This window comes from Pristis pectinata, chromosome 8 (assembly GCF_009764475.1).
Source record: "Pristis pectinata isolate sPriPec2 chromosome 8, sPriPec2.1.pri, whole genome shotgun sequence".
Classification (NCBI taxonomy): domain Eukaryota; kingdom Metazoa; phylum Chordata; class Chondrichthyes; order Rhinopristiformes; family Pristidae; genus Pristis; species Pristis pectinata.
The window spans coordinates 88,291,161-88,313,715 of record NC_067412.1 but is presented as its reverse complement, the minus strand read 5'-3'; the positions used below and the strand labels follow the sequence as shown (position 1 = coordinate 88,313,715).

The window sequence follows — 22,555 nt, the reverse complement described above, 5'->3', positions numbered from 1 at the left end:
AGTAATCTGTCCAAACGCCATATGTGTCCCAATGAAAACTATGCAATATAACTTCAAAAGAAAATGCCTTGCACTTACAGCACAGAAAAGGCTGTCCATAGTGTTGATATTCCACACAATTGTCCTATCTTCTTTCACTTCCTGTCAATTTAACCCTCTAATCTTATCTCTCCTTCTTAGCTTCCCCAGAACTGTAGCAATGCTATACACAACTACTTATTGCAACAATTCCACACCTTAACCTCTACCTTGAGTGAATACATTTCTCCTAAATTAATTATTAGATTTCTTGCTGACTTCCTTAGGATTTTTGCTAGCAATATGGTAAGACTGTAAAAACGTCACTAATCATTAACTAACTAACTGACCAGCAGGACATTAAGCTATTGCCAATGACATGAACTCAGTTTCTGTTCTTGATCAGGGTAATATTGAATGCAAGTCACAATCAATGGCAGTTTTGAAGAAAAGGTGGTCCTCTGAGGAATTACATAATGTGGCACAGGGTAGCAGAGCCCAGGAAGAAATTGAGTGACAGACTGGATGGCAATAATGGCCCCAGCTTCTATGAACTACAGAGTAGGAATTTGCTGGGGCTGGTCCATCCCACTTCCCCCATCTCCACCCTCTCAGCAGCCACCCAGTCCTCCTCTGGCTAATCACAATCTTAGTGACCACTACTGGAAATCACACACTTGTACATTTTGATTAGGAATTGGATCAGACTTAGCTTTGATGACTTCAATAGTCAAATAACTTGCCAGCATATACAGTATGTCTAGGCTGAGATGGTGTGGTAACTGGGACCAGGCAGCAGAAGGCTATGGTCTGTTACACTGTGCAATAGCCCTACAACACAAGTCACTGGGCAAATAGATCAGGTACCGTATAGTGCAGAGTAAAAGATTAATAGCTTGATTTGTGTCTGCTTTGAATCATTCTTCTGAATCATCTTAGACCAATCCAAACTCTGTTTCGCCATGTTTGAGCACAGGTCAGAGTAAATGAAGAAACACCTGGACAACATCAGAAGATGGAAATAAAAGGTATGCCAAGAATGTGAGATTGACAGAAACCTGGAAGCCAAATCTCCCATCAATAATCCCTTCGGGTGGGTCAACAACCACATCCTAGCCCTGCCCCACTTCTTTCTGACTCACACATTACTAATTAACCTACACCACTTTGGAATGTGGGCTTTGGTCTAATAAAAGTTACAGGTAGACACAGAGAATACCACAATTACCACTGATGTTGCTTTGCAACTACCTGTGCTCAAATACAATTAGGCAAAGGAAAGGTACTCCAGTTTAAAACAACATGCTACAGCCAATTGGTTTTCCTTCTAAGATGAAAGGGACAACAAAACTACACACTGCCAAATGCCATTCACTGCTACTGAATAGCAAATCGTATATGTGGCTCGGCGGCAATGATCCAGAGTGCACCAGACTGAACTTATGATAAGTCATATAGTGTTGGATACAATTGACTTCAGCATCCATGGCCTGGTAGGGGATAGCACTTGTGACTGGCATATTGTGATACCTGTTGGAAACTGGATATTTCATATTTCCTTGTGACATAGAAGGAAGCCGTTTCAGCACATTGAGTTCATGATGACTCAGAGAGCAAACCCACTGCGCCCCCCCCCCCCCTCATTTTCCCTATAACCTGTTCTCCTCATATTTTCATCAACTCCCCCCAGATCCTACCACTCACCTGCACACTGGAAGCAATTTACAGCTGCCAATTAACCCATCAAAACCTGCACTTCCTTAGGGGTGTGGGTGGAACCCAGAGCGCCTGGAGGAAACCCACACAGCCACAGGGAGAACATGCAAGCTCTACACAAACAGCACCGGAGGTCAGGATTCAACCTGGGTCAGCAGAGGTGATAGGCTGCAGCTGAGGGGAACTTCCCTGACTGGGAATCAAACACAGGCTACAGCATCGGGTGTGTCAAATCCTAAACACTAGACCATCGAATCTACAGGCAGAGGGGCTGAGTGATGGTAGTACAAGGCTCGGAACCAACATTGCCTCCTCCAGTCAAGATGGCTGCCACCACTCATATGGTCAATCCAGCGAAGTATAGAAGCCTCAAATATTCCCAGAATCAAACACCACTTTCAGATGATAAAGACAGCATAAATCAATAATAAACAAAAATCATGGGTAAAAAGGAAGCCATGACAAAGGAATATACAAGCAATTTTTCCCCCTACTTTCCCTTCAGTGGTTTCTCCCACTTTCTCTGAACGATAGGATCCTGTTCCATGACTATCTGCCCTTACCTTGCTACCCTTGACTGAGCTTCCCACCTCATGAAGTGTTACTCCAGACACCTGACTGAAAGCCCAAAATAAAAAGTCAAAGCCTAATTGAGTTCTAATAATAAGGCACAAGGAAGCTCTAACTTTCATTTACATCCAAGTAAGCAAGTAGGTTTCCCCAGTTCCATTCAGCCAAGAGCATTATCAAATAGGATATAAAAATACAAGTCACTCTCAGCATAGCCATTATAGAAGGCAATACCTTACAGTTACATTGAAATAGTGGCAAACTCTCCAGTGTGCTAAATTTAATAGATATTATTCACAATTACATCAACTATTAGCATAGCGCTATTACAGCGCCAGTGACCCGGGTTCAATTCCAGCCACTGTCTGTAAGGAGTTTGTACGTTCTCCCCGTGTCTGCGTGGGTTTCCTCCGGTTTCCTCCCACATTCCAAAGACATACGGGTTAGGAAGTTGTGGGCATGCTATGTTGGTGCCAGAAGAGTGGCGACACTTGTGGGCTGCCCCCAGAACACTCTACGCAAAAGATGCATTTCACTGTGTGTTTCGATGTACATGTGACTAATAAAGATATCCTAACTGGTAGTTTTAAATCAGCCAATGGAAAAAAAACAGGCAGCTCTCAAGACAAATCAATCCTTTTATTCTATCTACCCTGCCCTATTTTGGAGTTTGAAAAATGAAAAAAAACTGCAGATGCTGGAAATCTGAAATGGAGTAAAAAGTGCTGGAAATGATCAGCAAGTTGGGCAGCATCTGAGGAGAGGAAGGCAGAGTTAATGTTCCAGGTCGATGGCCCACCATCAAACCTGGGAGAACTTAGAAAACAGGCATCTTTTACATTGCAGAGAAGTTGGAGAGGTGGGGAGAAATAAGGGAGTGTGTGATGGGATGGACAACTGGAGAAAATGAATGATAGAAATTGGTGTTAATATAGAGGTGCTTGTTAATGCAAATAATCTGCCTGGAGGAGGTACAAGTGGATAGTGAACAGAGTAAAGAGAAGCAAATAAAATGCCAGAACTAGAGGATACAGAACGCAGCAGATCATTGATTATGGACAAAGAAGAACAGTGGGCGAGCCAAGCAAGTCAGGCAGCATCTGTGATGAGAAAAACTGAGCTACATAATAACTGGTCAGGGACTAAAGAGCAAAAAAATACTACAGATGCTGAAAATCTGAAAGAAAACCACTCAGCAGACCAGGCAACATTTGCAGACAGAGAAATAGAACAATACACCAGGTAAATGACGCCTCCACCTGCTATTGCGAGGTCATTAACCCTCCACCCACAATCACCACCAGTATTCACTGGTGCTGTTTCAGATATGGCCAATTCAACTGAAAAGAAATTGTTGAATTTAGAGCTACCGTGTGCCTGGTCATAAGGCAAGACATTGTTCCTCGAGAGTAGGTTGGGTTTCATTGGAATAGTACAAGCAGCCAAAGATGGAGAGGCCATAATAGGAGTGGAATGGGGAACAAAAGTGACAGGCAACTGGAAGCCCAGGACTGTTCTTGCAAACTGAATGGAGGCATTGTGCAGCCACCCAATCTGCAACTGGTTTCTCCAATGTAGAAGAGACTTCTTTGTGATCACCAAATGTAGTCCCCTAAATGGGATAACATGCAATTGAATCACTGCTTGACCAGGAAGGAGTGTTTTGGGACCTGCATGTTGAATCACCTTGCATGGGCAGTTACCATAAGAAAGGGGATGGATAATGGTGGAGATGGACATGTGAACCTTGGAGCACTACAACGAACGGTTCCTTTGGAACCCTGGCAGGGGAAGATGTGACTTGTAGTTCTATCGGGTTGAAGATGGGGGAAACTAAGGAGGGTGATCCATTTAGTATGGAGGCTGATGGGATGAGAGATGAGGACAGGCATTTGAAAGTCCTGTCAACTACGGTGGAGGGAAAGCCACAGTTAATGAAAATGGAAGCTATCTCAAAAGCACTGACATGGAAATCACCATTGTCAAAACAGATGCGATGAATCCGAAGAAACTGGGAGAATGGAATAGAGTCTTACAGGAGCAAGGTGAGAAGAAGTGATATCAGGGTAGCTGTGGGATTCTGTTGGCTTGCACTAGATACTGGCAAGTATGAAGACACCTTTCTCCTTTCAGTCTCTGCCTATAGCACACATTCCTTTTGTTCTTCCCACCTCTCCCCTTTACTGCAATGTATAAGGTGCCTGTTGTCTAAATTTTCCCAATTCCGATCGATCCCGCAGTGAGAGTCAGTGTGCGTGAGATTAACATGAAATGTTAAGTTTTTTTTCTCCAGACGCTGCTTGACCTGCCAAGTATTTCCAGCAATTTCTGTTTTTATTTCTATTTTAGAGCATGGTGGAATAGGTTCTACACCAGCCCTTTTATACACTGATCCAGAAGGCTTTGATCTGGCTGGCGTTGCCAGCTGCAATCATTGCCTGGTGGAGACGGAATGGGACGTATGCCAACAGACTCACCCAGACATTACACTGAATCATTCCCAGGCTGAAACATCTGCATCTATCATTGATGGCTGCATTTCCAAAACTTCTCCCTCAGTTATCACCACCCTTCTGACTGACAGGTGAACAATGTGGTTTGCCAGTCATAATATATGCTTTAGCCACTGATTTAACCATTTAGAGCCCAAACCTGCAATACTGACAACTTTGGAATGCTTATTGAAACAACTCAGTGCAGAGAGCAAAATCCAACAAATTAATTCTGTTTCCACTGATGCATTTCACTGAATTCTTTGAACAAAAAAGTTGGATTTAAAACCCTAGCAGCAACAGCAAGGCTCCTAGCTCACCGATTCATCCATTATCAACGAAGTAAGTGTCACGTCCACGATTTAGTGCGACCAACAGGGGTGGTGAATGGAAAGTCTCCTCTGTGATTCCCCAAAACAAAGAGTTCTTGATCCCTCCTGGACCACCTGGAAAGGTGCTAAACACTTCAGAGGGTAGAACATGTTATATTGCTAGAGTGACTGCTCTATAGCACTAAACATCCAAGAAGCAAATGTCAAGGGTCAACGGCCTTGGAATAAAAGTAGCATTTTTTTCTCCCACTCCCTACATCGTTGAGTGTAAAAGCTGTCATCATGCATTCTTCTTCGAATAAGCAGGAGACTACGTCAATGAAAGCTGGAGGAGAATCTAACTAAGATCAAGTCTTGACTTCTGATAAAAAAAATAAAGAAAACAAAACTATCATAACTAACACTCTCACATTATGAAGCCCTTAAAATTGCTATTTTGATCCTAATTAACACCCCAACCTTATGTAGTAGCCCTGCCATTAAAATCTGCTCTGTGTTAATCTTATAAAGTAATGCTAGTGAACTCATTTTTGAATAATTTTGTGGGTGCGCCCACTGGATTACTACAGGGTCAGAAGACATCAAACATTAAAGTTGACAGGTTGCTCTCGAAGCATGGAATTTTCTTCAGTGCAAACTCCCTCAGGGCATTAATACTGCTTCCTGGGACCAGCAGTTGGGAGGCCTCACAAGCATAGTAAAGAAAGATAGCCTAAAACTAAAGAAACAGACAGTAGATACAAAAGGAGATAGCTATTCAGGATGCAAATTTTACTTATATTTTATGCTGTCCTTCCCTTAAGCAGCTGTGCCTAGTCATTTGACTTGGGTTGGTACTAATAGATAGGCTATATTGTAGTGTCAGTATTACACTCTGCTTCTAAATTCACTCTGCTGACTTCAATGGAAGAAAGGGCAAGGGTGAGTTTAACCAGTAGACAAAACTTGAACAAATATTTAACACTGACAAGGGGAGCTGAACTTCTTCCCCACACAGCATCTCTGGAGAACCACTCAAGCATCCCAGTAGCACCAAGGAGAAACAAAATCCTACTTATTGACTATTATCAGCAGTTACCCTGAAAGCCCATAGTGCACTGGTTTTCAAAGTGGGGGACATGAGTGTCACGAGTGGAATGTTAAAAAAGGGTCACTATTTCCAGTCCTTTAAATAAACTACCAATCTGCAAACTACTCTTGGTTTGTGTGGATGAACTATTTAGTTAAAGTGGGTTGTGTGAAAAACATTTAAGAGCCACTGCCATAGTGTACTAAATGCCAAGGCCCACGAGAGTCCTACACTTGGTGCACTGATCTCAAATCAAGATTCAGCTTGAAATACTATGTGCCTGCATATTGAATGGCAATCGAAAGACAAAAAGTTGCAGATGCTAAAATGCTGAAGTACTCGGCAGTTCAGAGAGAGAGAAGCAGAGTTAATGTTTCAGGTCTATGTCCTATCATTAGAACAAAATATCTGTTTCCAACAAACATTTCACTGAGCTTTTTGAATGAAAATTTGGTTTTACCATCCCAGCAGCACAGCTACAGACTCACCAGTTCAAAGAGGCTAATGGCACGTGTGTGACTTAGTGCAGGCAAGCTGGTAGGAATGGTAGTGTGGGGAGTCTCCACAAAACAAAGAGCTCTTGATCTATCCAGGGCCATCTGAAAAGATGGCAAACACTTCAGAGGATAGAACAAGCTGAATTGATAGAGTGATAAAATGGGAACTCAGGCAGATGCTTCTGTGTTCTTGCAGTATCTCCACATGCCACTATTTTAATCCCTGCATTTTGGGAGGATTGGAGAAGAACGTTCAGTTGCCCCAACTTTAGGTAACTTGCTCAGCCCTGTCAGTGAAGGCTAGTACTGTCTGGAACTGACTCAACTTAGAGGTCCACTCTGGCATCATCAGCTTTTCTGATCATTTACCTCAATCCTTCTGCATTCATTGGCAGGCATGGTAGTGTAGCAGTTAGCGTAATGCTATTACAGCCCCAGCGACCCGGGTTCGATTCCGGCCACTGTCTGTAAGGAGTTTGTATGCTCTCCCCGTGACTGCATGGGTTTCCTCTGGGTGCTCCAGTTTCCTCCCACATTCCAAAGACATACGGGTTAGGAAGTTATGGGCATGCTATGTTGGCACCGGAAGAGTGGCGATACTTGCGGGCTGCCCCAGAACACTCTACACAAAAGATACATTTCACTATGTGTTTCGATATACATGTGACTAATAAAGATATCTTATCATTGCAAGTTGGCTAGATCTTCCGAGGCTGATGGAACCCATGTTAATCTTAAGCACCTGAACATCGACTGGTTAGTTAGCAAAAGGGAAGGAAATGCTCAGTCCAAGCTACACAAGTTGAAGGAGGTCTGTGGGGTGTCGTGTAAAATTTGAACACAATTCATGTAAGAAACAGAGGCACTGACAGAGCCTACTCCATGCAATAAATCAGAGATGGGAAAAGTCAGGAACATAAAACAGGGATAGAAAGATAAGACAGCCACGCGGGTACAGAATGAAAGATCAAGAAGTAGTGAGGGCTAGGTGAAATAGATTAGATCAGATTCAGATACTAAGGAATTTAATTGGATCAGTGGAAAAAATGTGACAAAACAATCAGACATCAGAGCAGCAATATTGCGAAAATTCCCTACAATGGAAGGCGTGTATATTCAGCACAGAATATGTTTAACCAAAGGCTTGTCATAGAGGTGGGTTTTAAGGTGCTTCTTGAAGAAGAGGTAAAGATTCAGAAGGATTCAAATAGAATTCCAGAGCTTAGAGAACTGTTGTACAAGCTGTCGAGTAAAGGGAGGAAATGCATTTTGACTCCCTATCTGTTGAAAAGAAACCACACTGAAGATGAATATTGATTTGGAGCTCCAGTCCATTGATTTGGGGTTCCAGTCCTTTAATTCAGGGCTCCAGTCCATTAATATTTAGTCCATCATTAGTGTTCTCCTCCTGCCTCCACTCCTGCTTTTCTGAACTGCCTTCTTTAGTCTACTAAGCAGCTGCAGCACCTGCAATAATATCGGCTCATTGGTGAAAATAGTAGTTTGTAGATTAAAGCTTTGTCATCTTGCAGCGTGTAGACAGAGAAGCAGCACTAATCTGGATAGCTTTTGCTTCCTCAGGCAAGTTTTGTAATTAAATACCAAGATGGATTTTCAAAGCATGCAAATCCCAGAATCCAAGATTCCCTCAGTGTTCTGCTCATATCATCAGTTTAAGCCAACAAGATCGACCAAAGGAGTGAACGGCCACAGTAAAGGTTTCTGTGTAACTGGTCAGAGAGGTGTCCGATCCTCAGGCTCACCTGTGTAATCTTATTGAGTCGGAGTGGCAAGCTCATTACACAAGTAATAGAAGCAGAAGTAGGCCATTCAGCCCCTCATGCCTGTTCTGCATTCAATGAGATCATGACTGATCTTTTACCTCAGCGCCACATTCCTGCACTAATCCCTATCAATTGAATGCATAATATCCAAGAATTTATTCATCTCGTGACCCCTTACTGATTCACCTTCCACCACCTCCCTCACACTTTTAACAATTGTAACTTTTGGACAAATTAGAGTTAATTTCATAATCCTTTGGTTGTCCCTTCCCATCCCACGATGTTGCCCAAACCCCTTCTAAAAGCATGGTCACATTTGGCTTCTGCTGTTGAGTAGCTTTTGTGACTGCATTGCTCTTGAGCAGACCATACTTGATCAGCATAGCTCAGGGCATTAATGTCACCACACTACTCTCCAACACAGCCTTACCTTGGGAACAGATAAGCCACTCAGTATGCAACTTTATTCTTGCATACCCATCCACCCAAGACATTGAAGGCTGGACCTGTTTCTTATTTGAGTTGTGTTAAGGTAGTATAGTGCCGGGAGGCATAACAATCAGTACCAGTCCCTTTCACTTCTAGCTCATGGATCTCAGAGCACAAGAACATACGAAGTAGCAGCAGACTTAAGCTGCATGGTCCTTCAAGCCTGCTCTGTCATTCAGTAAGATGCTGATACTGTGCCTCAAGTCCATTTTCCCGCCCATTTTCCATTACCAGCAAGCCCCTCACTACTTAAAATCCTGCTTAACAACTGTACATCCACGGACACTAAGGCAGAGAATTCTGAAGATTTACTGCCCTTTGTGTAAAGAAACATCTCCCTATCTCAGCCCAAAATGGCTGACCTCTTATCCTAGACTATGCCCCCAAGTTCTAGACTCAGTACTGAGGAAACAGCCTCTTGTCTTACACCCCTCCTCAGTCCACCGATCGCCTCGGAATCCTTTCTTGCCACTGCCTTTGTGCTCTCTATGTTGGCCATCTTGCCTCTCTACTTTCAGTCCTGATGCAGGGTTTCAACCCGAAACATCGACAATTCCTTTCCCCTCACAGATGCTGCTCGACCCGCTGAGTTCCTCCAGCAGATTGTTTGTTGCTCTTGTCGTCTACCCTGTCCATTCCTCTCAAAAGTGTCTGTTTCAACAACAAAAAAATGCTCATTCTTCTAAATTCCAGTGAGTATAGGCCAAGATTCCTTAATTGCTCTTTACAGGACAACCCAATCCTCCCAGGAATCAAACTTTGAATCCATGCTGCACTAACTCTGGCAATAGAACTACACACAATACAACAAGACCTCACATAGCCAGGTACAACTGCAGCAAGACTTCTTCGCTTTTCTCCTCCAGTCCTATTCCCCACAAATCACTATGGCACAGAGGCTATCTGATCCTCATGTCCATGATGGTTTCTTACGGAATAATCCATTCATTCCTATTCCCCTTTTTTGCTTGGCCCTGCAAATTATTTTTCCTCAATTCCCCTTTAAAGCCCTGATTAACTTCTATTAATTCAGCACTACAGCCCTCAATCCTGTCTGATGGGCAACCTCAATCTAACACCAAGTGGCCACAGGCTCAGGGGAAAACTAACCAAATGCAAAGCCAATTGTCACTAAGGTGGCAATCTGAATCAGAAAGGCTTCCTGGCTGGAAGGGAGAATGGGAAATGCCACAATGGCTCAGGGTAAAATGCTCCTCCAAATTTGCAACAGAAAGAACAAAAGCCTCTATTTAACCCTGATAAATCTGGTGTAGGGGCACTTAATGCTGGCACTGAGATTTTCAAAATGGTAGCAGTACACGGGATGAGAAACTTTGTCTCACAGAGCATGCTCACTTCTCAGAATTGTCCACCCCAAAGGGATGTTGCTGCTCAATCATTTGGAGCATAGAACAGAAAGCACAGGAATAGGCCCTTCGGCCCACAATGTCTGCATCAAACACGATGCAGAATTAAACTAATTCTCTTCTGCCTGTACATGATCCCTATCCCTCCATATTCACAAGTCTATCTAATAGTCTCTTAAATGTCTCTATTATATCTGCTTCCACCACTACCTCTGGCAGCCCATTCAAGGCACCTCCCACTCCGTGTAAAAAAAACTTGTCCCGCACATCTCCTTTAAACTTTCCCCCTCTCACCTTAAATGCATGTCCTCTAGTATTTGACATTTCTACCCTGGAAAAAAAAGATTCTGACTGTCTACCCAATCTATGCCTCCCATAATTTTATGAACTGCCATCAGGTCTGTCAACCTCTACCTCTCCAGAGAAAATAACACGTTTGTCCAACCTCTCCTTATAGTTCATACCCTCTAATCCAGGCAGCATCCTGGTAAACCTCTTCTGCACCCATTCCAAAGCCTCCACATCCTTCCTGTAATGGGGCGACCAGAACTGCACACAATACTCCAAGTGTGGGCTAACCAAGGTTTTATAAAGCTGAAACATGACTTCCTTACTCTTGTATTCAATGCCCCGATCGATGAAGGCAAGCATGCCAAATGTCTTCTTTACCACCCTATCTACCTGCATGGCCACTTTCAGTGAACTATGGACTTAGACCCCAAGATTCCTCTATACATCAGTGCTGTTAAGGGTCCTGCCATTAACTGTATCACAAGGATCAACAAAACTAAGACTGGTTCCTTTGGTGTAAAGAAAACTGTCAAAGTGAAATGGCGATCAGGCAGGAATGAACAGCTGAGGTACAAAACCAATCACAACCTTACTGAATGGCAGAATGGCAGAGTGGTGTCAAGGAGCTAAAAGCTTACACTTGCTTCAATTACTTAAATCCCATTCCTCAGCATCTCACCACGAGGCTCACAAAAGAGCCAGAAAGTGAATAAATATTTCATTTTGCACTTCCCTGGGTTTAGCCAGCAGACGTTTTGTGCATGTGGACGATTTGGCACACAGAGGGTTAAGGTACACCTGCTGCCACTCCGGAATCACAGACCAGTAAGCAACCTCAGCTGTTTGGCTGTGAGAACATCAAACCAAACATTCATCAGTAAGAAGCTGCTGGACAACTGCAGAATCTAAAAAGCAAGTGGGTGTGCAATATTACTGTTTTCATACAAAATCTTCCTTGAAGTGCTCAGCACAACAAATAGAAGCCAGTTGTCCCAAGTTTACCAGATTTACATGGCTGCCGTGTAATCCCATTTGTAGAATCTTGAAGAAATCATTACTTCTAATAGATATGGTGCTTATCAGTGGTGGCATGGTAGTTCAGCAGTTAGCGCGACACTATTACAGCGCCAGTGATGCGGGTTCAATTCCCGCCGCTGTCTGGAAGGAGTTTGCAAGTTCTCCCCGTGACTGCATGTATTTCCTCTGGGTGCTCCGGTTTCCTCCCACATTCCAAAGATGTACAGGTTAGGAGCTGTGGGAATGCTATCTTTGCACTAGAAGAGTGGCAACACTTGCCGGCTGCCCCCAGAACACTCTACGCAAAAGGTGCATTTCACTGTGTGTTTTGATGTACGTGTGACCAATAAAGATATCTTATCTTATTTATGGCAATGAACCCAAGCCTATTACCAGGGCTTTTCTTTTCTGGCAAAGTAATTGACACATATTGCTTATTTTGTAGTGGTGAGTCTGCAACAGTGCTTCTTTTGAATGGGGTGATCAGTCCGATCCATTTAGTGTTCAGGGCAGTAAAATCACTGCTGGTGAACTAATACTTCAGTCAGGAAGGTGTGTGATATGCAGGAGTGACCAGCCAGACCAGCTAATTAATGTTACTGGGTAAGTAATCATGTCACTGATTCCTACCACATAGAATCAATTAGCCCTACTGCCAACGACTTAACAGGTTCCAGCTGGACATTCAACAGGAAGCCGATCAGTGCTCTGTGCCAGTTTTAGCAACATCCTTATGAACAGTTGGCAAATGCTGTGTTAAGGATATTGGAACCTGTTCCTGAGTTCTCCAGACTTCAGCAGAAGAGAGATAATACTTTCATATTCAAGGCAATAGAAACTGCCTATATGGACTTCTCAGCAGCACAATTTAATAATGGTGACAGACTTCTCCTTGGGTCTGTTTAATAACAGGAATGGTCTCCAAGTGAAACAGCACTCTGAACCAATTAGCTTTCTGTTTACTTTGCATACTGTTCCCGTGAATCTATTCAGTCTGAGCGCCTAAGTGAGTTTCAGGAACTACTCATAGTACCAGTTGCCACACAGAGTCCCTCTCACTTCCAGCCAACTAGTGATTACTCCAAAACAATAACCGTGCTCACAGTAAGTAGTTCTTAATTCTAATTCATGCTGGTGGTATTTGGGATTGCATTTATTGTGTTTGTTATCTCATCTGATGAAATATGACTGGAGAAAACTAATGCAGACACATATGCCAATCAAGTAACCAGGGTGGTTTTTCCTATTGGTGTGATTCGTGATAATATACTGCCCATTGTGGACCTTGGCCATTCGGACTCAAAGAATGCCACATTAGCTTTTCTGCACGGCCAGAGTTAGCTGATGCTAATGATGTGCTCCAACCATGATCTATTATCTTTGGGTTAGGCAAGGAGAAGGCTTCTTACTCCTGAAGTACACAGTGAGTCCGGCGAACATACAGCTATGTGGATGTGAGGGAGGGCAGGACCAGAATGTCTGCGATGGTATCAACATTCACGGTCAAACCTCAAACCTGGAAAGTACAAGGTGGGACTGAACCATACAGTTGCACTCTGTCAAAGTGTCTACAGCGAGAAGGGAGACTTGTGGTCGTGTGCAGAAAATCCACCCTCACAAACACAGGACTGGTCATGCCTATTACAAATGGCACCCAATCCCAGTGCCCTCCACTCCCGCCCACCCCCCGACCCCTCAGCCCAAGCCGAGAGGTTGCCATGGCCAAGGCCCAGCTTTTTCTGCACTGGGCAGGTACATCCTGGTGTGGCCAGCCGTACACAAGTCGAGTGTACACAAGATGCCAACAAAGGCTAGACCAGATTGATAATGGATATTCTGGCCCCTTGCCAAGCATGAGAGGAACTTCCAGTGCAGGCATGAACCCAATGTGTCTACACTTCAACCAATTTCATCATACCGGGACACACCAAACATCAAGGTTCACAAGAAAAGCCTTGTGGGTGAGGTGAGGTCCAGTACCTGTACTGGAGCCATTAAATATACCAAATCAAAATCAATATAGTTAGGACATCAATGCAAAGCAGGGATAAACTGTGAGCTCAGTTGCCTAGGAACACACTCAAACTTCCTGTACCTCAAGTATAATTGTGTCAACCATGAAGTAACTGAATAATCTGAATTTATGCTACAATTAACATTTTATGCTGTTTTTTCCATGGCATCCATGGTCCCTGCATGTGTTATTTATTCCATTCATGTTTTTCAAATTAAAGATCTTAGTTCCTGCTAGCAATATATGTATCATATTAAAAGGCAAGAGTGAGTGAGTGAGAGACATGGTTAAATATCTTCTAATGATGCTGCAAGGTACATAATCTGTCTACTTTTACCGTCTCAGTCTACCCTTCACAAACACCATCGTTGCTCAATACGAATCATGGCTTCAGCAAAGTGAAATGGAAGAAAACAGATGAGGAAAGAAAATGTGAAAACCTTTCAGAGCACTCCCGAGTTCTCAGTGAATAAATCGACCAAGGAAAGTTATTCCATGCAACAAATTGTGAACATTTCAAACTCGCTTCTTAAATATGTGGGGGGCCAAAACCCTCAGCACATTTAAAAGTACAAGATGAATACCTGAACAGCCATAGCCTGCAAAGTTATGGACTGTTTCTGGCTGGCATGGACAATGGGCTGAATGGCCTCCTTTGTACTATAAATTTCATTGATTTTGTGATTTCAATTTACCATCATTCAATTTACCCTCTCCACAGCTGAATTAACCCCCTGCCACTTCAACCAGCAACTTGAGCAATGCACAAGTTCTGAGAGATAAGAATAATGAATATCTCATGGCTTTTTGTTATTTTTTCCATATTGGTGTTACTTGCCTTGTTGAAGTTGGGGTGCTATTATCACATCTACATGCAGGTGGCTGCACCGCAGTGCCTCCACTGATGACAGGGGCTTAATGCAGCATGACACGCAATGTCATAACAGAAAAATTACTCCTCAAGATAAAAGGGGATGACCACATCTGAACCCTGATATGATAATCTGCCGATATCACAGTCCATCACTCAAAAACTAAACTCTGTCTGCTCATCTACAATATGACAGGACACTGACCATTGTTTTAAAAAAAAACTAATTACATATTTTGAGGATTTGACCTGTAAACAGTAAATAGATGTCCAGCTGGAGACACAAGAGACTGCAGTTGCTGGAATCTGGAGCAACAGACAATCTGCGGAAGGAACTCAGCGGGTCGAGCAGTATCTGTGAGGGGAAAAGAATAGTCGATGGTTCTGCTTTACGAAGACCACTAGCATCCCGGTTGCTAAGAAAAATAAGATGACGTGCCTTAATTACTCCTGCCTGGTGGCTCTGACATCCACCATCATGAAGTGCTTCGAGAGGTTGGTCACGGCACACATTAACTCCAGCCTCCAATTCAACCTCGACCCACTGCAATTCAGCTACCGCTGAAACAGGTTCATGGCGGATGCCATCTCCCTGGCCCTACACGCATCTCTAGACAGTAAAGGCACCTGTGTTAGACGATTGTTTATTGACTACAGCGCCGCCTTCGAGATAAGCAAACTCATCTCCAAACTCCTAGACTTGGTCCTCAACACTTCCCTTTGAAACTGGATCTTTGACTTCCCTACCAACAGAACATAATCAGGACAGGCAGCAACACCTCTGCTATGATTATCCTCAATACTGGTGTCCCACGAGTCTGCATCCTCAGTCCCCTACTCTACATTCATGACTGCATGGCCAGATTCTGCTCTAATTCCATCTACAAGTTTGCAGATGATACAGAGTGGGCTGTATCTCAAATAACAATGGGTCGGAGTACAGGAAGAGATAGACAGCCTAATGGCATGGCATCAAGACAGCAACCTTTCCCTCAATGTCAGCAAACCAAAAGAGCTGGTCATTGACTTCAGGAAGGGTTGGGGGGGGGGGGGGGGGGGGGCAGTGTACACGCTCCTGCTTACATGAATGGTGCTGAGGTTGAGAGGGTTGAGAGCTTCAAGTTCCTAGGAGTGAACATCACCAATAGCCTGTCCTGGTCCAACCACGTTGACGCCATGGCCAAGATAGCTCACTAGCGCCTCTGCTTCCTCAGGAGGCTAAAGAAGTTTGGCATGTCCCCTTTGACCCTCACCATTGGTTTCAAGTGCAGCATAGAAAGCACCCTATCCAGATGCATCACAGCTTGGGATGACAACTGCTCTGCCCGAGACCACAAGAAACTGCAGAGAGAGTTGGGAACACAGCTCAGCACATCACGGAAACCAGCCTCCCCTCCATGGGCACACAGAATGCTGGAGGAACTCAGCAGGTCAGGCGGCATCCACGGAGGGAAATAAACAGTCAATGTTTCAGGTCGAGACCCTTCATCAGGACTGGAAAGGAAGAAGGCAGAAGCCAGAATAAGAAGGTGGGGGGAGGGGGAGGAGCACAGGCTGGCAGGTGACAGGTGAGTCCTGGTGAGAGGGGGAAGGTAGGTAGGTGGGGGAGGGGGGAGATGCAAGCAGCTGAGAGGTAGAAGAGGCAAAGGGCTGAAGGAGGAGGAATCCGGTAGGAGAGGACAGTAGATCATGGAGCAAAGGAAAGGAAGTAGGGAATAGATACACCTTGATACAGTTACCTTGACCACACCTCTTCCCACCCTGTCACTTACAAGGATACTATCCTCTTCTCCCAGTTCATCTGCCTCCACCACATCTGTTCCCATGATGAGACTTTCCATTCCAGGACATCAGAGATGTCCTTTTTTCCAGGCCTGATGAAGGGTCTCGACCTGAAACATCGACTGTTTATTTCCCCCCATAGATGCTGCCTGACCTGCTGAGGTCCTCCAGCATTTCATGTGTGTTGCTCCAGATTCCAGCATCTGCAGAATCTTGTGTCCCCTCCATGGACTCTGTCCATACCTCTTGCAACCTCAGTAAAGCAGACCCCACCCACCTTGGACATCCTCTCTTCACCCCTTCCCATTGGGCAGAAGATACAGAAGTCTGAAAGCACGTACCACCGAGCTCAAGGACAGCTTCTATCCCACTGTTATAAGACCATTGAACAGTCCCCTAGTACGATAAGATGGACTCTTGACCTCACAATCTACCTCATTATGGCTTAACATCTTCCACTCTCAGTTGATGTCCACTTGGAAAAATACAAGGACAGTGACATGACACTCATCCAGGTATTTTCTAGCATCTTGTTCCCCACCATCCTTCCCCAACCCCATGCTGATTATTTAAGATGAAACAGTTACAGAAAATGCCATAACCCTGCAATACCCAAGGCTGTGGTGTGATGGTAGACCAGACACTCAATTTCTTAAATTATAGAAAAACACCTGCAGTTTGCCACTTAGTTTATATGAATATGCCTCATGTGCTTCAGTAGAACTTGATCATAGTGTTTGCCTCCCTTTTTATTAAACATAGAAGAGACCCAAAGTAAATTACAGTTTGGAATATAATCAAATGGTTCAGCTAATTCACGTAATGATGAATCAATACCTGAGAGTATGGTACAAGCTACAGTGAAATTGAGGGTTTGATTTACCAACAAACTTAAGTGCAAAGTTTTGTTTGAAGCTCTTGATTATTCAGTTTGTTGTTGTGTGTGATTAGGCCAGATGGGCTCAAAAGGTGTCTGTTGACTTTTGAGTTTATTGAGAAGACAGCAATGCAAATGACCTCAGAATCTCAAATGCTCTTCACTTTCCTTTGCTGAGCAGTACAATTGTGTGGAAATTAAGCAGGATAAAATGACGGCACAACATCGTGGGCTGGAGGGCCAGTATTGTGTTGTAATGTTCTAAAAGCAGGGGCAGAGGTGATGGTGATCCACTCCAACTCAGTCAAATAGTTCACTAGTATCACCCAGATTAAATGTGAAGACAATAGTAAATATTCTGCATCCATGAAACCCAGTAAGAGACTGTCTTTATTTGCAAATGCAGAGAGGTCAAGATTTAAACTAAAGCTGTCATCTGAATCCAGAAGTGAGATATTAAGAAACAAGCATTTCTAATTTAGATTGAAATAAGTGACAGTCTGCACCAATTAACACAAGGTACTCACATGATAAAAAAAATCTTTTGCACTTAGCTTAAAAAGAGGCCATTTGGCCCATTGAATCATGCCAGCTCCCAGAAGTGCAATCCCATCAGTCCCACCCCACTTTCCTAATTCCCTGTAGCCCTACAACTTGCTCTCTCTCACATGCCCAATTCCCCGTTTTAATTCTTTTACCACTTACCTGGGACAAGCAATAATTTATTTACAGTGGCCAATTAACCAACCAACAAATTGGTATTGGTTTATTATTGTCACTTGTACCGAGGTACAGTGAAAAACTTGTCTTGCATACCGATCGTACAGGTCAATTCATTACACAGTGCAGTGCTTACGGAATCCTTACAGAAACTGGAGCAAATAGAGAAAATGCATAAGGCCACTGGGAGAAAATGAAAACGCAACACAGAGTGAGCCAAGGGTTAGGATCATATGCAGATCTCTGAATCTATGAGACAGCAGTGCTAACTGCTGCACCATTATGCTTCTCTGCAGCAATAAATCTCTTAGGGAAGTCAGGAGAAACTCCTTACCTAGAGACCAATTAGGATGCAGAACTCAAAATCAGAGTGAATAGTTGAGCATAAATACATTCAAGGGGAAGCCAGAAAATACAAATGCATTGATAGAAATAGGTGAAGAGAAATGGAAGGAGGCTTCAATGGAGCATAAGCATTATCATTGACCAGATGGGCCAGGGGCCAATTTCTAATTTGTATATTCTATGTAACAAAACCATATTCAAGTAATTATCCATAAAGTTTATTCTTAAATAATTAAAGACACATAAAAGCAAAGCTACTTATTTGTCTACATCTTGAACTCAAGTACATGTAAAACAAAATGTATTATTTTACAAACTATATAAGTATGAGTTTATCCAGTTACAACATTCAATCTTAAGTGGAGGGTAATGTACCTGCCAAATATTTTTCACAGCAGTACTGATTTTGCCACTGCTTAAGCTATAATCAGTTTGTATAACTGCTATTTTATCTATAACGTCTTACAAGCAGCATGTTCTGTTTATCAGGGAGGTTTGTCCTGTGTTAGTTTAAGCGAATAACAATAAACGATGGTAATGTCTGAAAATGGGACTGTAATAAATATGCAAATTTCAGCCACCATTCATGCTGAATTAGTGTTGATTGTCAAGGAATGGTTGTTTACACAGCATATCTGACAACGTGTAAATATCAGAACATTAAATTTGCCTGATGACCTCTGTGTGTAAATGTACTTCCTTCTGTTGACCAGACCCACATGAACCAGATGAATCCTAGGTCCAGTCATTCAGTCTGTGTACAAATAGCAAACCACAATTAAGTGGGAGAATATTTGTTCTAGTACCACTTAACCACTGTGTCCACCATTACTGATTGCGACCCAATGATCTCATCAGAAACTATATCCAATTGTAAATGAGCCACCAGCACTAGTCACCTGGACTCATAACCAAACATCGACCCCTTTTATATGGTACTGGAGACAGCCAATGTAAGTATTTAACACAATCAGTACCTACAGCAGAGAAGGGGAGAAAAAGTAGCATAGCACTCGATGCACCTAGAATTTAGCATTCTTAAAGATTTCATGGCTTTCACGTTGACAGGCGCATGTGAATTAGTGAATACATTGAAAAGAATTAGTACTTGATAATTTACTTAGACAAACCTATCCTGAGAAATAACTGCAGTGAATGAACATCATTGCCCAATTGTTTATAGACAGTTGGATGCATTACTCACAGTGGCCGCACAGATTAATGGTTTATAAGGATTCTGATGCCTCAATTGATTAAAACATTGCCACACAAAGAAGGAAAAGGGTCAGGTTCTATCCCTGGTCTGAACTGACCTGACAAATCTCAGCAGGAAACAGCAGGAACATGTTGCTGTTGGCATAACACATGGTCTATGGAAGGGGGAGTCACAGAGAGAGGTCTTACTCCTGTAACCTCTGTTACAAAGTGTCACAGAAAATTGAGTTACATTATTCTTGACGAATAAGACATTCAAAGTTTTGTATTTAACACTCTATGTTTCAATAGAATGAAAAGCTTACATTTATCTCGTGCCTTTCACATTTCTTTTAGGACAACCTCAAGCACCTTGCAGTCAACAAGATGTCTAATTATGCTGATGTCCCATTAAATGGTCACAGGTATTACCAGGTAAAGCTCTGGTTTCTGATAACAGCAATCCATTTCTTGCTAACAGGAAGCATAGATTCTGGAGAAAGTGCATTGAATAACCCAGGTGGATGTTCTCAGGTCATTACCCTCAGTATTTGATTGGATGTTATAATAGCCCCTCATTCATTACCCGGAACTCAGAACGCTTGAGCATGTATATTTCCCTGTGCTTTTAATCAATGGTGATTTTTAAAAGGACTTCTGTCCAGTTTGTTGCCATGGGGGCTCCAACCAGGTGCAGGGTTTACCCCATGGCTTCCCAACAAGAAATGAGTCTGTAAACTATGTCACACTGACAACTTTAACCCAGAGTTAAGATTCCCTCAATGTGTCCCACAAGTGACAGCTTTTAACCAAAATGAAGCTGTAGGCTAATAACAGCGTTCAAGTGCAAATCTTCAGCAAAAGTAATCTCCCTATCAGCTGCTTACCTGAACCCATTGTTCAAATATTTAAGATCCCGAGAATAGAGTTCACCTCTCAGGTACAACATATTAACGATTGTTTGAAAAAGTGTTTTAGAAAAGTGTTTAATTTACTTCATTTTAAACAAGCCAGGATCTTCCCCATTTACAGTTTAACAAAATATTTGAAATGATCACTTTAAACAAAGTTGCACTTTGACGTCTCATGACTACTAAAACATATTTTCAGTCGGGGCTGCTGAATATTTGAGAGCTGTCTGTGGAGGTAAATAATACCAACAATCACAAAGAATTTGAAACTTCTTGCAGGGAAACATCTAGGTGTTTGCTAGCACTGGAATTTACGACGGGGGAAAGAGGGACCACTTGCAGGAATTGAGACAATCCGCAGTTGAAGCGTTTGTCATGAATAGCACATTCAAACGAAAAAAAATCTTCCCTCACATAAACTCACCGCTTGAATAAGATCAGCAGCCAGGCAACCCACGACTATCAGCAGGATTCTGAAAAGAAGTTTAAAAAGGTTTTCAAAGACTCGGTGTACAGCATCAGAACCCGCTGCAGAGCAGGGCACAACACGCTTAACAGTTAGAAGTGAGGTCGCTGTTACTGCTGCAAGGCTACAAGTTTTATTTAAAGCTTCTAATAAAATTTGCTGGATTACTGAGAACTTTCACTCACCCATTACCCATTTTGATGGACGTTGGAAGTCTCACTGCGGAAGGGGAGATTTCAGAGATGCCTTTTGATCACCTCCGAGCGATCGAATGGTGTTGCCTCGGTCATTGAAAGATCACGGACTCTGCCTCACCATCTTTGGAGGGAGGGAGGGGGGAAGAAAGAAGGAATTTGAATTGCAAAGTAATTCAGCGAAAAGTAACACACACCAACTGGGTTAAAGAACAAACACTATCTCATGCTTTAAAAAATATGCAATGTGCAACAGGCGGATCTGCAGAGTGTATAATCCGAACACACACCGAGCCTTATTTCTCCGTCTCCGCCAGTGAAATCCATACAAGCGTTTACGGTCTGAGAGAGGTGCTGGGGGAAGGGGGAGGAGTCTTCGTACTCTCAACTTTTTAGAAAGAACCCCCCCCCCTTCCCAATTTACAACATATTACAGTCTCACGCCAAAAATAGGAGCAAGTGCATGTAGTAGTATTAGAATAACAGCAGCAACTAGTTTTACTATTTTAACAACCGATACTTGTTTAATTTAAACAATAAATTGTTTAACAGATTATACTCACTCCTTGATCATGAACAGCAAGCTATTTTCACTAATCCACCCTCAGCGTCCATAGATTTATTTTAATTTCTTGCTAACGCTGTTGTAGGCTCTTTGATATAACCGCTAAAGTAAAATAGTCCCACAAAGAAAGTTTGCTAAACTCTCGCCCCCCCCTCCCCTTTTAAAACAATAAAGTTGTGCGGAAAGTAAACAATAGAAGGGGTGTGGAGGGAGGGAGTTGTTGAAGACAGGAGCAGTGTGATGGGGCGGGGCGTCATGTCCTATTTGCCTTTTGGAGGTGATTTGATCTATTGCTCGACTCCCTCCACCTCGAACGCATCAGGTTGAAGCCCTTTTTTTTGCGTAGTTGTGGGAAGTGGTTCCCGACGGATCCTGGAGACCGGGGAGAGCGTGCAGGGCTGCTAAATAGAGAGAGGGGGAGAGAGAGAGAGAGAAAGCAGATAAATGTAGTACACTCACTCACTGAGCTGATAATTGAACAGAGTCCTTTGATTTTATTTCTCTCTTGCTTTAAACAGTATTATTCATTTTTTTTCTCCCCTGTTTCCAAATAGAACATGTGTGGATGTGCAGAGTTAGTCAGTTGATCAGTCTCTTGTCGAGAGCCGGAAAATGAAGTTTGGAAAGTCTTTTACATTTGCTGCCCTGACCTTGCTATCGTTGCTAACAACTTGGGTGCAGAACTCCGAGTCAGCGGTAAGTACTGTTTGTATATTTTCTACACTTTATAAAAATATTCAAGATCATACCTACGATATTGAGAAACAGCAGAAAGAAGAGGGAACTATTTTTTATCATGGAATATTATGATCGTTATTTTTAACGTGTTACTAACAGCGCTAAAGAATTGCATTGAAGTTGCAAGAAGATAGTATTGATCTGACTTTTGCAAGGCGATAGGAAGCTAACAACCGGCTCTAACATTCATTGGAGAAGGTTACTGTTGCTATCTGGCTGCTTGTAATGGTGGATCG

At 42.9% G+C, this 22,555-nt stretch overlaps 2 protein-coding genes across 7 annotated transcripts in view; one reads left to right on the top strand and one right to left on the bottom strand.

Annotated features, from left to right (window-relative positions):
* Window positions 1-21,733, bottom strand: part of col4a6 (collagen, type IV, alpha 6) — a 356,258-nt gene extending 334,525 nt beyond the window's left edge. For 2 of the 4 annotated variants that reach the window (XM_052022085.1, XM_052022088.1), the window contains exons 1-3: window positions 21,580-21,732; window positions 21,008-21,140; window positions 20,781-20,829 (exon numbers count right to left, since the gene is read on the bottom strand). In XM_052022085.1, coding sequence (XP_051878045.1) covers window positions 20,781-20,829; window positions 21,008-21,018 — 60 coding nt within the window. In that variant the 5' untranslated portion in view covers window positions 21,019-21,140; window positions 21,580-21,732. Of the gene's footprint in view, window positions 1-20,780; window positions 20,830-21,007; window positions 21,141-21,306; window positions 21,364-21,579 lie in introns of those variants that run through there. The other 2 variants (XM_052022087.1, XM_052022086.1) reach the window with 2 other exon arrangements.
* Window positions 21,734-21,827: 94 nt separating this feature from the next.
* col4a5 (collagen, type IV, alpha 5 (Alport syndrome)) overlaps window positions 21,828-22,555 on the top strand; it is a 210,240-nt gene continuing 209,512 nt past the window's right edge. Inside the window, exons 1-2 of one of the 3 annotated variants that reach the window (XM_052022091.1) lie at window positions 21,828-21,903; window positions 22,136-22,277. In XM_052022091.1, the coding sequence (XP_051878051.1) occupies window positions 22,194-22,277 (84 nt within the window). In that variant the 5' untranslated portion in view covers window positions 21,828-21,903; window positions 22,136-22,193. The other 2 variants (XM_052022092.1, XM_052022090.1) reach the window with 2 other exon arrangements.